The following is a 13474-nucleotide window of genomic DNA, read 5'->3' as shown; positions in this document are numbered from 1 at the left end:
AAAAACATTTTATTAGACATTTAGGCTACAGTTAAGATTTCAAGAGATAAAATGAAGTAAGTTCAATAGAATAATTTAGATTCAAATTTATAGTTGTAATAGGATTAAGTTGTAAATATTTGTACATTTTAAGATCCGGAACCCTTTTTTTCCGTCTCATAGGTGTTTACCATAAGTTTTTTCAAAACTACTTTCTCGAAACCTTTCCCGTTTATTACTCTTTTTTCTATGTGCAATATATCCAAGCGATAGAGGACCCTAGCTCAGCATGGCCAGCTGTACTCCCGGGCCCGCTGACGTCACGAAGGCTTATTGTTCTTTTTCACTTTTTCTCACACTTTTCTACTTTCCGAAGATATACTTCGTGTCACTTCGCAAACCTTCGGAGCCTTCTACCCCACTACTATCCTTTGAACTTCAACAGTGATACGCAAATTTCAGTAGTGGACACCATTATTCCGACCTAACTCCCCGTCCTGAGAGCACGTGGCTCCGGGTAATATATATTTCTGTCGTGAATCGTTTCAATACACATACAGTTGATTAACCTCACGTTTACTTAGTCACAAATCTTATAACCATACCCATTTAAAATATTATCCTAAAAATGTATTACTAAAATTGTTTGGAAATTTCGGAGACAATTAAAAAAATCAATGAAATATTTATAAGTCTGACAACATACATTACTGGAAAAAATTAAGGGATCAAAAAAAAATTCCAAATTTTTCGGTAGTTTTCAACAGGCCGTAACTTTGAGAGAAATGGTCGTACAGGAAATAAAAAAAAAAGAAATTGTAGCTCCAAGTGTCTAGTTTTTGGATTAGAACTTCAAAATTTTGTAGCCTCCGCGGTTTCTGAGTAATCGTAGAAAAACCAGCAACAAAAAAATTCTCAAAATTTTTTTAGTTTTTTTTTTGGTCTACGGGCGTGGAAAAAAATTTTTTAGCTTAACCACCATAGGGATCAGATACTTTGTTCATTTAGCTTTAATTTCTTTTTTTAAACACCCTGATACGTCCACTCCTCGCTGAGATATCGGTCTTCAAATGGAAAAGGATCTTTTTGTCTTTGATTATCGATATCTCAGCAACCAATGATCGCACAGAAAGTTAAGGGGCACACCTAGTGTGAAATTTCGAAAAAGTCGATTTTTTTCCATATTTCGGTAGATTACACCTTTAAAAATAACATATTAAAATTTCAAATCGATATCTCAAATAGTTTTTGAGTTATAACATTTTAAAGAGCAGCCGCTCGGCAGCTAGAGTGTCATTAGCTGCGAGACGTACCTGAAGTATTATTCAGAGTCTACTGTCTCTTCCAGCCCCTATAACACGATTCCAGTTTCTATTGTTGGCTCTCAGGTATACAAAAATATATCATTATAATAATTTCTAGAAATTTCTAGAAATTTTTCGTTTACTGCCACGTAAATTATTTTCGGAGCCAGACACATTTAGTTTCATTGTGATCGTTGTATCGAGCGCATCATAATTTTACACGTGCTATTTTCTTGAAAATGAGTGATCAATCTTCATATTCAAATAAAAAAGGAACTCACAATGTTCCTAAGCATCGATCAATTGCGAAAAAACGCAAGTTTACCGGAAATAGATTTACATTTGAGCAATCTACCACGAATACCAGTACGTCCGCAGAAAAGTTATTACAAAATAATGACAATAATGTTGTGATTGACCCATCTCATGGATATTGTATTTTGCAATTTTTATCAGTTTTTAGTGCAATTAGTAATTTAGTGGTGTGTAAAACCTCTCAAAAAAAAGTTACTTTCAATCAAGCAAGTTCAAGAGGCCTAGGGTTCAAAATTGCTATTATTTGTGAATGTGGCAATTCGTATCATAATTCTTGACCAATGATTAATAACGCATTTGAAATAAATAAACGTATTGTTGCTGTGATGCGTCTATTGGGCATCGGAATAAATGGGATAAATTTTTTCTGTGGATTAATGGATTTAGCATGCAAATTTTAAGACCAAACTTTTGCGGGATGTTTTACGAATTTACAGATTGCAGCCGAAACTGTTTGTAAGCTCAGTATGCAGCAAGCTATAAATGAAGAAAAAGAGCTTACATTAAAGAAAGAAAATTCGGAGACAAATTTGACTGTTAGCGGCGATGGTACCTGGAAAAAACGTGGCCATACTTCCCGTTTTGGAGTAGTTACGCTGGCAGGAAAATACAGCAAGAAAATTCTTGATTCATGCGTAAAATCTACATATTGTCAGAGTTGTGTTTTTGGAAGAAAAAAAAAGATAGCGAACCTGAAGATTATGAGGAATGGCTATCATTACACGATGAAGAATGTGATGCCAATCATAAAGGATCTGCCTCAAAAGTGGAAGTGGATAGTGTAAAAGACATGTTTGGTCGTTCCATTAGTAAATATGGTGTAAAATATACCCGCTATATTGGTGATGGTGACAGCGCTACCCACAAAGGACTTATAGATTTGAATCCTTATGATATTCCTGTTGCTAAATTGGAATGCTATCTACATGTGAAAAAAGAATGGGAACACGTTGCCGAAGTGTAAAGAACATTAATAAGAAATTAGGAGGAAAAAGTAAAACATCACAAAAGTTAACTGTAAATTTTATAAATAAACTCCAAAAATATTATGGTTTAGCAATTATGAGGAATCAAGATAATGTAGATGAAATGTATAAAGCAATCTGGGCAACATTTTATCATTTCTGTTCAACTGACAAAAACCCAAATCATAAAAATTGTCCAGAAGGCGCTGAAAGTTGGTGCGCTTATCGCCGCGCGGAAGCTGAAGGAATCACTAGTACATTTAAACACGATTACCTCCCACTGGATCCAGAAGTACAAGAAGCTATAAAACCTATTTATGAAGACTTATCTCGATATGAATTGCTTGATAGATGTAAAGGTAACAATACTCAAAACAACAATGAAAGCTACAACGGTTTACTTTGGCACTTTTCACCCAAGCATCTTCATAATGGCTTCAAAACTATTGAATTGTCAAATAATTTTGCAACTGCAATATTTAATGACGGTTATTCATCAATTTTGCAGATATTTAATGTAATGGGAGTGATAGTTGGACCTGCAGCAAGAGATTTTGCGGCTCTTAAGGACGACACGAGAATACGAATCGCTGATTATCGCCAAAGGGCTTCTTCAAAAGAAGGTCGATCATCTCGAAGAAAAGCTTCTTCAGCTGAACAAGCCCTTTTCGAAGAAGAGGAAGGTGTATTATATGGCCCTGGAATAGCAGATTAGCTGTAAATATGATTTTAAACCACTTATAACAGTGGAAACGATCATTTTATCTTTAAACGCGTTTTTCTCGAAACAGCATTTTCCGAATTTGCTGCAGTGATTACTCAAAAACAAATGATCCGATCACTATCGAATTTTTTTACATGTTCTATATATAGTTCTCCGTACAATGACCTATCCATTTTTTGATCTGATCAAAAATCGAATTTTCGCAGGCCACAAACGACCAAAATTTTAGGTAAAATTCGACTATTTTTTTAAAACGCCGCCATATTGTCAATTTTTGATTTTTTTATCGTAGGTCATTGTACAGACAATATTATCTAGTTTAACGAGATATTTTTTTTTAGATTTCATCCACGGAGAAGGCCGGAATCACTGCAGCTGTGAAGGACCTTTTTTTTCGCGCCGTTAGAGATCGACGATAACTTAAAAAATATTTAATTTTTTTCTTCAAAAATTTCATTATGTATTCTTAAAACATGTATAAATATATTCTTAAAATTTTAAAATAATTGATAAAGTATTTTTTTTAATAAAAATTCCCAAAAATCACGTTTTTTTTAGGCCGTTACACTAGGTGTGCCCCTTAAAGGTGGGTTTCAAGAACTTGAATGAATTCCCCTTAACGACTGTCCATTGTTTTTTCGAAAAAAAATTTTTTCTTTTCGTCACATGAATTTGAAAATGCAACAAAAAAAGGGCTTTTAGTGGTTTTTTGGAAAATCAAGCGCTGGATCGAAAATATTGAGGAAACCACTAATGTTAAGTGTGCCTTTTACAGTTCAATATGTCCACAAAAACCCTACAAAGAATCAAATTAATCCAGCCAGCCGTTTTTTTGTTTCACTTGATCGAATTTTTGAAAAAATTAAAGGATCACGTTTTTTGCTCTGAAAAGCTCATAATTTTTAAAAATGAGAAAAAAAAATGGTTTTTTCGAGCTTTTTCCACATTTTCGTTCCAAAAAGTGCTTAAATTTTCAAAAAAAAAAAAATTCAAAAAAAAAAAATTTTCAAAAAAAAAAATTTTTTCGAAAAAAAAATTAAAAAAAAAAAATTTTTTTTGGAAAAATTTTTTTTTTAACAAGTTAAGGAAACTCAAAAAACCATCGCCCAATGATTTTTATCACCTTTCCACCGCTGCATTCCTTGATTCTACTGATCTCCTTTTAATTAAATTAATAAAAAAAGTTAATACCCCAAATCGAATTTCGATTTTTTTCATACGCTTTTCGGAGTTTTTTTTTTCTTTTCTTTTTGTGAATCCTTAGTAAATCGCTTCATTCAACAGTTTTTTTCAAAACTAATCCCTCTGTGCTAAAAAAAATTTTTTTTAATTTTTTGGTAAAAATTGAAAATTTCTGACTTTTGATTCTTAATCATGGTTAGACGACATTTATCGGAGGTGGAAGTCGCTCGGTTAGTGACTCTTATCGACGAAGGTTACACTCAACATGCAGTTGCTATCCGGATGGGTGTAAGTCAATCTGTCGTATCTCGAGCTTATACCAGATACCAAAAGACGAATCAATATCATCGTCGCCCCGGACAAGGTCGCCATCGAATCACTAATGCCCGCGATGATCGAACAATTGTTAGAGAAGTTCGACGACAACCTTTCGTCAATGCGAATATTGTCGCTCGAAACTTCCCCAATCGCAGACAACAGCAACAACAACAGCAACAGCGACGACGGCATCAAGTGCGAAACATTTGCTCTCGAACAATCATCAACCGTCTTCGTGAAACTGGGTTACACGCACGACATCCTAATCGTGTACCCCTGTTGACAGCAAGTCATCGTCGAGCTCGTTTAGCGTATGCTTACGGTCATCGAAATTGGAACTTGAGGGAATGGACAAATGTTTTATTCACTGATGAGTCTCGTTTTAATCTGTATGGCAACGATCGACGTCCTCTCGTTTGGCGCCGTCGTGGAGAACGTTTTCGCTAGAACTTTGTCCGTCCAGTCGTTGCCTACGGCGGTGGATCAGTTATGGTGTGGGGCGGCGTTTCACGAAATTGGAGAACACCTTTGGTAATTGTACGCGAAAATTTGACAGCTAGACGTTACATCGACCAAATTTTAAGGCCCATTGTTCTGCGCAGACGACAACATCTGAGGTCGTTCATATTGATGCAAGATAATGCACGTCCACACACAGCCAACATTACCCGGCGCTTCTTTGAGCGGCATGACATCACATTGTTGCGACACCCAGCAATGAGTCCAGATCTCAACCCCATAGAGCACGTTTGGGACATAATGGGCCGTCGGTTGCGCAGAGAGTATCCAAATTTGCAGAACTTAGCTGCTTTGGAGCGCGCGCTTCAGCACATTTGGAATACCATTCCGCAGCCTCAAATTACCGTCTGCATAAACATGGCTGAACGTTTGAGAGCCGTTATTGAAAACAGGGGTGGTAATACCCGGTATTGAACCAACAAAAACCTTCAGAGAATGAGTTTGGAGTCATTAAATACGGTGGAACTGACGAGCCACCGGGTCTCAATTCTCCTGAAATACCTTACACACACACACACACACACACACAGAAGCGTAAATCCGACCGCGCGACCTCCACGTGGTACGCTTTGGATAACGCTAATGCCGGCGGTAATTGTTTTCTTAAACTTTTCAAGAGAAAAAATTTCAAAAAAAATTTTTTTTTTTAATTTTTTTTTTTTTTTCAATTTAAGCACTTTCTGGAACAAAAATGTGGAAAAAGCTCGAAAAAACAATTTTTTTCTCATTTTTAAAAATTATGAGCTTTTCAGAGCAAAGAACGTGATCCTTTAATTTTTTCAAAAATTCGATCAAGTGAAACAAAAAAACGGCAGGCTGGATTAATTTGATTCTTTGTAGGGTTTTTGTGGACATATTGTACTGTAAAAGGCACACTTAACATTAGTGGTTTCCTCAATAATTTCGATCCAGCGCTTGATTTTCCAAAAAACCACTAAAAGCCCTTTTTTTGTTGCATTTTCAAATTCATGTGACGGAAAGAAAAAATTTTTTTTCGAAAAAACAATGGACAGTCGTTAAGGGGAATTCATTCACGTTCTCGAAACCCACCTTTAACTTTCTGTGCGATCATTGGTTGCTGAGATATCGATAATCAAAGACAAAAAGATCCTTTTCCATTTGAAGACCGATATCTCAGCGAGGAGTGGACGTATCAGGGTGTTTAAAAAAAGAAATTAAAGCTAAATGAACATAGTATCTGATCCCTATGGTGGTTAAGCTAAAAAATTTTTTTCCACGCCCGTAGACCAAAAAAAAAACTAAAAAAATTTTGAGAATTTTTTTATTGCTGGTTTTTCTACGATTACTCAGAAACCGCGGAGGCTACAAAATTTTGAAGTTCTAATCCAAAAACTAGACACTTGGAGCTACAATTTCCTTCTTTTTTATTTCCTGTACGACCATTTCTCTCAAAGTTACGGCCTGCTGAAAACTACCGAAAAATTTGGAATTTTTTTTTGATCCCTTAATTTTTTCCAGTAGTGTATTAGTTAGTTACAAGGACATCACAATGGAGCAATCACATGTTCCGCACTGTCGAAACTAAAATTAAAAGTCTTCATTAGGTGGCGCATGGCCTTGGAATAGTTCCTTTTCCAGTTAATAGACTTTGAAGTGTTGAGTTCCAAGTAGAGTAAAATTTTTGAACTCTATTAAAGAGTATATATGTTTTTGAATTAAGTTCTACAAACAACTGAAATAAATCTTCTTTCAACTACGCATTAATGCTTCATATGTTCTAAACAACATAATAATATCAGAAATGATTAATTTGATTGATGCTTCAGCTGTGTTTGCATCTTGATATGTCCATTTCAGGCCATATCTCTGCTTGTCTCCCTCCAAATTGGAGGGAAAAAATACTTGTTTTGCTAAGAGCAACGTTACATGCTAATTAATAAGTTTTTGTTAATAGGGGCAGTGAGACCTGCATGCCACGTTCAAGCTACTTTTTGTGGATCTCATCCTTGCATGCATGGTGGTAAATGTATTGAAGGTTGGAACAGATTCTACTGTGATTGTACTTCAACAGATTTTATTGGAGCGACTTGCAGTAAAGGTAAAAATCCGTTAATATAAACGATTAAATTAAGTAAGCTTGAATTGATAATCATGAATGAATAATTAATAATTATCATTAACTAGCTGTTTCCCGCCCGCTTCGCTGGACATTACGTAAAATTGTATTTTCAGATCTAGACTTGAAATTTAATTAGAGAATTGTTTTGATTTGCACGGATATCAAATGAGCATTTAAAGTTTTAGTTAAAGTCATTGCAAGTCTCATAAGTAAAGTTCAAATCTGTCTAGCTTCAAGTGCGACAAATTTTTCTGTTCGTCATAATTTTCTCAGAGACATCAATTTTTTGGAAAAAATAACGTTTACATGTTTTTCACAAATTCTATTAACATAAGTAGTCTTATAAATCTTTCACATATCAAGCGTTGGGAATGCATTAATTTCAATCTGTACAATTCCCCTGAAACGCCCATAAAAACAATTGATCAGTTATGTGACAAGCAAAAATAACATGCATAGAGAATTCTCAGTCCGTTGATTGAAGGACTGTGAAAATGTTTAGTTTTAAAAACCTTACAATTTACTTTTTCTCTACTTCAGAAAGACGACTGTAATAAAAAAATTTTCGGAAAATAATATTGAAACTCACTAGACATGTCCTAAATTTAGTCCAGGTGGCAGGAAATTATCCGGTGGTTTGTTTACGACAGTTTACGCCAATGCTTCATCAAGATCACTTTCACAAAAAAAAAAAAATCGTGGAAATTCTATTGTTTAAAGAATAGCTATTTTGCAAAAAGCTTCAAATCAAAAGATCTCGGAAACTACGAAAATGTAGTCAAGACATGCATATGAAATTTAGATAAATGATTAAGGATATATTGATTTTTTAATGAAGAAAAAACGCAGTTCTGCTTGGGCGTTGGTAAACAAATAGCTGTAACTTCGCGAAAAATCATTCGATGTACTTTCTTTTGATTTCCCATTAAGAAAATTAAAAATTTTCAAAAATCGGGAAGTTATTGATTTTATCCCGTCTTTCAAAAGTCAAGTTTTCATCAGATCTCGACGTTTCAAGAGCCTAGGAAGCTTCTCTGACGATAACCGTGACAGTCTGTGTGACTGTACTTACGCGCGCGCGCGCGTGTGTGTGTGTATGTGTTCATATGTGTTGTGACGTGGGAAAATTTTCCCACTAAAATTTCATATTCGAGATTATTTTTTTTTTCTTTTCTTAAGTAGTAATTAGTGTAGAATGTTGGCTAAGCTGATGGAATGCGGAGATTCGACGCGCCTGTGTCGCCCTACGTGGTTTGCGGTCAGAAGGCGAAGCTCGAGGTAATTAAAAATTAAGCCGAACCGTGCCAAATTATCAAAATGAGTATGGATGGATGCGTCCGAAACGAATTTACTTGTAATTAAGAATGTGTGTGATAGAGAGAGAGCGAAAGACAAAAGCGACCGGGCGAACCCGCAGTTCAGTTCGCAATCAACGACCGAGGAGACATCTGGAAGCGACAACGATCAACGAGGGAAACTCGAAACCGGAATGGAATCGGAATTGACGAATAACAGTACGAGGAAGCAACGGGAGCACGCCAGGGCTCCACCTGAACGCCGAATGGAACACTAATTTGGGAATCGACCAACCATCGATCCTGGAAATTTATCCGACGACGGCTGATTGGACACGCAGCTTGGTAGCTGCGCTAGCGAAAAACCACATGTTGCTGGAAAACGGAAAAGCCAGCATTTCTGGGCGGAATACCGAAACGACTGTTGAACATTGTTAATTTTGTTATCACGATCCAAAGTAAAATTGAATCGATTATTAATTATTAATTTTGAAATTTCTGAGCCGGACACTGAAAAAGCCATTGTCGAACCGCTGATAAAATTATTGTCACGCTACGAAAAAGTGAAACCCGATTGTGAATTATTACAATGTATTACGAAAAGTCAGCCGCTTACGTGGTGAATTTAATTACGTTGTTGAGTAATTGTTATTTTGAGTGCTGATCCAGTCGACGCTAGAATTTTTCTTGTGAATTGCTATAATTGTCAACTGCCAGGCAGTCAAGGATTCGAAAAAAAAAATTTTGGTCGTTCCGACAACACAAATTCTGGGACGCCATCGCCGAGAGCCTCTGCTGCCGTCAGCCTACCGTCACCTTTTGCCTGGAATTTCAACACCTTCCTGGAGAGTCGACTGAACGGGGTAAGCGTGGTCGCAGATTATTTATATACCTGGGTGACTTCACCGCTGTCCGCGATTAAGTAGAGAGTTATAATTTGTGAGGGATTACTGAATTTTTTTTTGTTTTGTTATCGAAAAATCAAATAATTACGAATTTTGTAATTAATTCAAGAATTAAAACTTTACCGAAATTCAGCACTTGCGTTGTTGAATTTCGGCTTCGGGGTGACGTCAGCCAGGTATCCGGTGCCAAAAATATTTTAATCCGGTGTAAAGGAATGTTGTGTACCGTGTCAATTTATTTGATCAAAGTTTAAGATTGCATGCCGAATAAAATTGGCTCGAATCAAGTGCCATCTAAGAACGTAACTAGGACCTAGACCTCGAGCTTTGTCCCGTATATTGCCCGCCGGGTAACAACAGTTACCGACGGTTCACTTACCCGCCGTGGCGGATAATTGATCGATCGATTGTATCATCGAACCAGTATACGACAAATCGATGCTACTGATAAATGCGAAATTGGCTGTATGAACGAAATACGAAACAGTATAATTTTTATTGTTAATTTTTTTTATTTTGATTCGAAATTGTCTGTTAGGAAGAAAATACGAAGCAAAGCAACGATAATTATTAGTTTTTTTGATAAATTCGAAATTTTGTTGTAGGAGAAGAAACGCGAAACTATTATAACTTTTCTTTTTGTTGTTAATTTTTCTATTCCGGATTTGTTAAGACGAACGACGACCAGTAAAAATTTTTTTGTATCGAGAAATTCGAAATTTGTTGTTACGAAACGAGCAGCGAAACAATTATTTTTTTTTTGTCATATTTTTTTTTGTTGAATTAAAGATTTTGTTGTTGAGAACGGACCAAAGGGACAGACTTTTGTTTGGATCGATTTATAAATTGTTGTGAAGACAATAAAGCGAAGACAATTATTTTTCGTAATACAAAACTTTGTTTGTTAAGCGAATAAAGCAGAACTCATTATTTTGTATTTTTGATTATATCCCGATTGGTTTTTTTTTGTTATTGCGAATTGCCGAACCTGTGTACTGGTTCAATCTAGTACCTTGTAAGTTAATAAATCGATTTGCATGCTGTCCCTGTGCGTTAACATTTTCTTTTCTCTGGTGGTAATTATTCCGAATCGATTCCTAGACCCGTACTATCCAATTTAGGATCTCTTCGACGTTGACCTGCCGCCCAACGACGACCAAGTGCTAACTTTCGAACCGCGGAACGTAAAGTTCCTGGCGCCCAACAAGCTACGAACCAGGTAAGCCAACATTTAGGTGGAACTCCCCGGTGCTGTCGACGCCAGTGCCGTGAAGGAAAACCCATCATAGTGTGTATGTGTGTTTTTTTTATGAAGAAGTGAAAAAAAATCTTCCAAAGACACCGCTACAATTGAAAGATGATAGTAGGTAGTGTGAGTTTTTTACCCACCAAAAAAAAATTCCTCTCTCTTTTCCGGTGGATGATACGGAGATAACTGAATCGGAACCGCGTAAGCATGACTTCAATCAGGTCCATGTGGCGTCACACGACGCCTACACTTGGCTACTGGTTCCTTTCTGCGTGGAGAGCGTGATGCTAAAAGTTATTTCGGTGCTACTTCTGTTGTCCTTCCACCGATATTACTCAGAGAACGTGTGTTCGGTGTCGAGAATTTTGTCTGGGCAGTATTTGCACGTGCTATTCTGTGTAAGCGCATCTTGAACAGATTGGCGTTAAATCGTCTGTGTCCCACCAATAGCTAGGTCAGAAAGAAGTCCATTTCTCTATGCTGCCGAGAAACCAGACGTTTATGTTTGGAATCAGGCATGCCATCTATTTGCCTGTTTCCCCAGATGTCCATCGTTTCTACGACTCATCTAGTTTTTATCTTCGCTCTTGCCTTCTTAGAGTTACCACCATTTGTTTTGGCATCGTAGATTTTTACACTCTCAAATGCAAGTAAGTCAATTGGCGCGGCTCTTGCTATGACCAATACAACTGCTTTTGAAACCGTCCGATAGGCACAGGTGACTCTGAGCGCTCCTTGTTGTTGCACTGCGCCGGTACGTCTTCTGTTTAAGGATATTCACCCATATTTCAGCTCCATAGAATAATATCGAGGGAACTACTTGCAGAGACATCCTTTTTTTCTTGTTTAGCGATTTTGACAACAACTTTTTTTCGATATTCGCTTTTTAGCTAGTGAGTTACGTGACGCGAATGTTAAAAGATAAGTGTAAATTTCCGTCCTCAGCTACGCCTCGGACCTTAAAATTGCGCTTGTTTCTAGCCTGTCCGACACAAACAGCTCATATCGGAATAACGTTGCTATCAGAAAACCGCCACTTCACGGCTTTATGACATAAATATCTATTTTAGAGATAGTAAATCCCATTTGAGCTACTTTTTTCGCACCCAAGAATCCATCCAAATCTTAATATCAATTGTACTACAGCTTGGTAATTGCTTAACAAATAATAAATTAGTATATACAACTTTCCAATGATGTAAACAAACACGCCAGGACTGTGAAATTGAAGAGAAATCAGAAAATTGGCGGCGCCACCGCTGCGGTTGCTATCGTTATGCAGCATAACGTTTTAGCTCCAGAAAAAACTTAGGTATTCCCAAGTGAAAACTAACATTTTTTTACAGTAAAAAAAACGTATATTGAATGTTAAAAACTTGTATAAGAATAGTTTATATTCTGGGTGGAAGAAAACCTTTTTCTTCGGTGTAGTTTTTTAAGTTTTGGTATGTACTATGTAATAGGCCTTGTTTCTTTGAAAATTTTAAGGAATCATAAAAATTTTTACTTTTACCGTATTTCCATGCAGTTATCATCAAATGCAATGTCGTATCAAATTTCTGTAAATTGCATCTAAAAGCTTATTTATTAAGTTGCACACTTATATATTTTCTTAAATCAAATAGTTTAAGAATGACAGAAATTTAAATTCTTTAAAATTCTTATAATTGGCAATTTCACTGTTTCTTTACAAAATCACTGATGAATATTACAAGAATGGCAACTTGTAAAATTTTCCTAAGTTGCAGTAAATAGCTTATGAAATAAGCTGTAATTTGTATCCATTATCAGTCCAAGCCAAAAATTACCTCCTTTCTCAGACATATTTAATGAAATTTCACCTTAACATTCGTTTTGATGTCATTATTCTATTATAACAGAAGTTGTATATCATTATTGATATTAATTTATAATAAATCGGTTTTTCCTATCAAGAAATCTACTTTTACATCTGCTGCTAAATGGTCTTTTGTGTTTTTTTTAAATTTCGTTTTGAATTTTGTCTTCAATTTCGTCTTGAACTTAATTTCGAATGTTGTTTTAAATTTCGTTTTTAATTTCCTCTTGGATTTCGTCTCAAATTTTGTCAACTTTTATTTTAAACGTTCCTTTGAATTGCTTCTCGAATTTTTTCGTAAATTTCATTTTGAATTTCATCTCAAATTCTGTCTAAAATTATGTCATAATTTGTCTTCAATTTCATGTTGGGATCTATCTTAAATTTTCTTTTAGATTTCATCTCAGATTTGCATAAAATACGGCGACCCATAGCCCGATCTGCTAACTCTGCCGCTAGTTCGAATAAGTTACTTGATAGATTAATCAGTTATGTTAATTAGGTAATTTCTGTAACATAAGTTTTATTTCTTGATAGCAGAAAACGCCGAAAACTTTCTGAAATCTTACATGAAAAAATTTCCAAGCTATAAGAATGTAATGTATTTATTAGAACAACATCGAATATGACTAGCATTGATATTAATTACAGTCCCACTATCACAAGTATTTTGTGTAGTAGATTCAATTAAAAAAATTTTTTTCAATTAACAAAATATATTCGATCGAATTAGTTAGTTATATGTTGATGAATCAGTCTTGAAGCTATGAAAAGCTTATATAAATACACATAAACACACATA

The 13474-nt window shown here is 35.6% G+C and overlaps 1 protein-coding gene and 1 long non-coding RNA gene across 2 annotated transcripts in view; one reads left to right on the top strand and one right to left on the bottom strand.

The window, feature by feature from the left end:
• Positions 1-13474, top strand: part of LOC141526874 (neurexin 1-like) — a 703605-nt gene that overhangs the window by 281942 nt on the left and 408189 nt on the right. Inside the window, exon 9 of the mRNA XM_074242012.1 lies at positions 7222-7365. Coding sequence (XP_074098113.1) covers positions 7222-7365 — 144 coding nt within the window. The remainder of the gene's footprint in view (positions 1-7221; positions 7366-13474) is intronic.
• LOC141526878 (uncharacterized) overlaps positions 1-13474 on the bottom strand; it is a 254810-nt gene that overhangs the window by 199211 nt on the left and 42125 nt on the right. The gene's annotated exons all lie outside the window — the stretch shown is intronic.

This window comes from Cotesia typhae, unplaced genomic scaffold (genome assembly GCF_013202065.1).
Source record: "Cotesia typhae breed Kobodo isofemale line unplaced genomic scaffold, CoteBio_Ctyphae contig_37, whole genome shotgun sequence".
Classification (NCBI taxonomy): Eukaryota; Metazoa; Arthropoda; class Insecta; order Hymenoptera; family Braconidae; genus Cotesia; species Cotesia typhae.
This window is presented reverse-complemented; position numbering and strand designations above follow the sequence as displayed.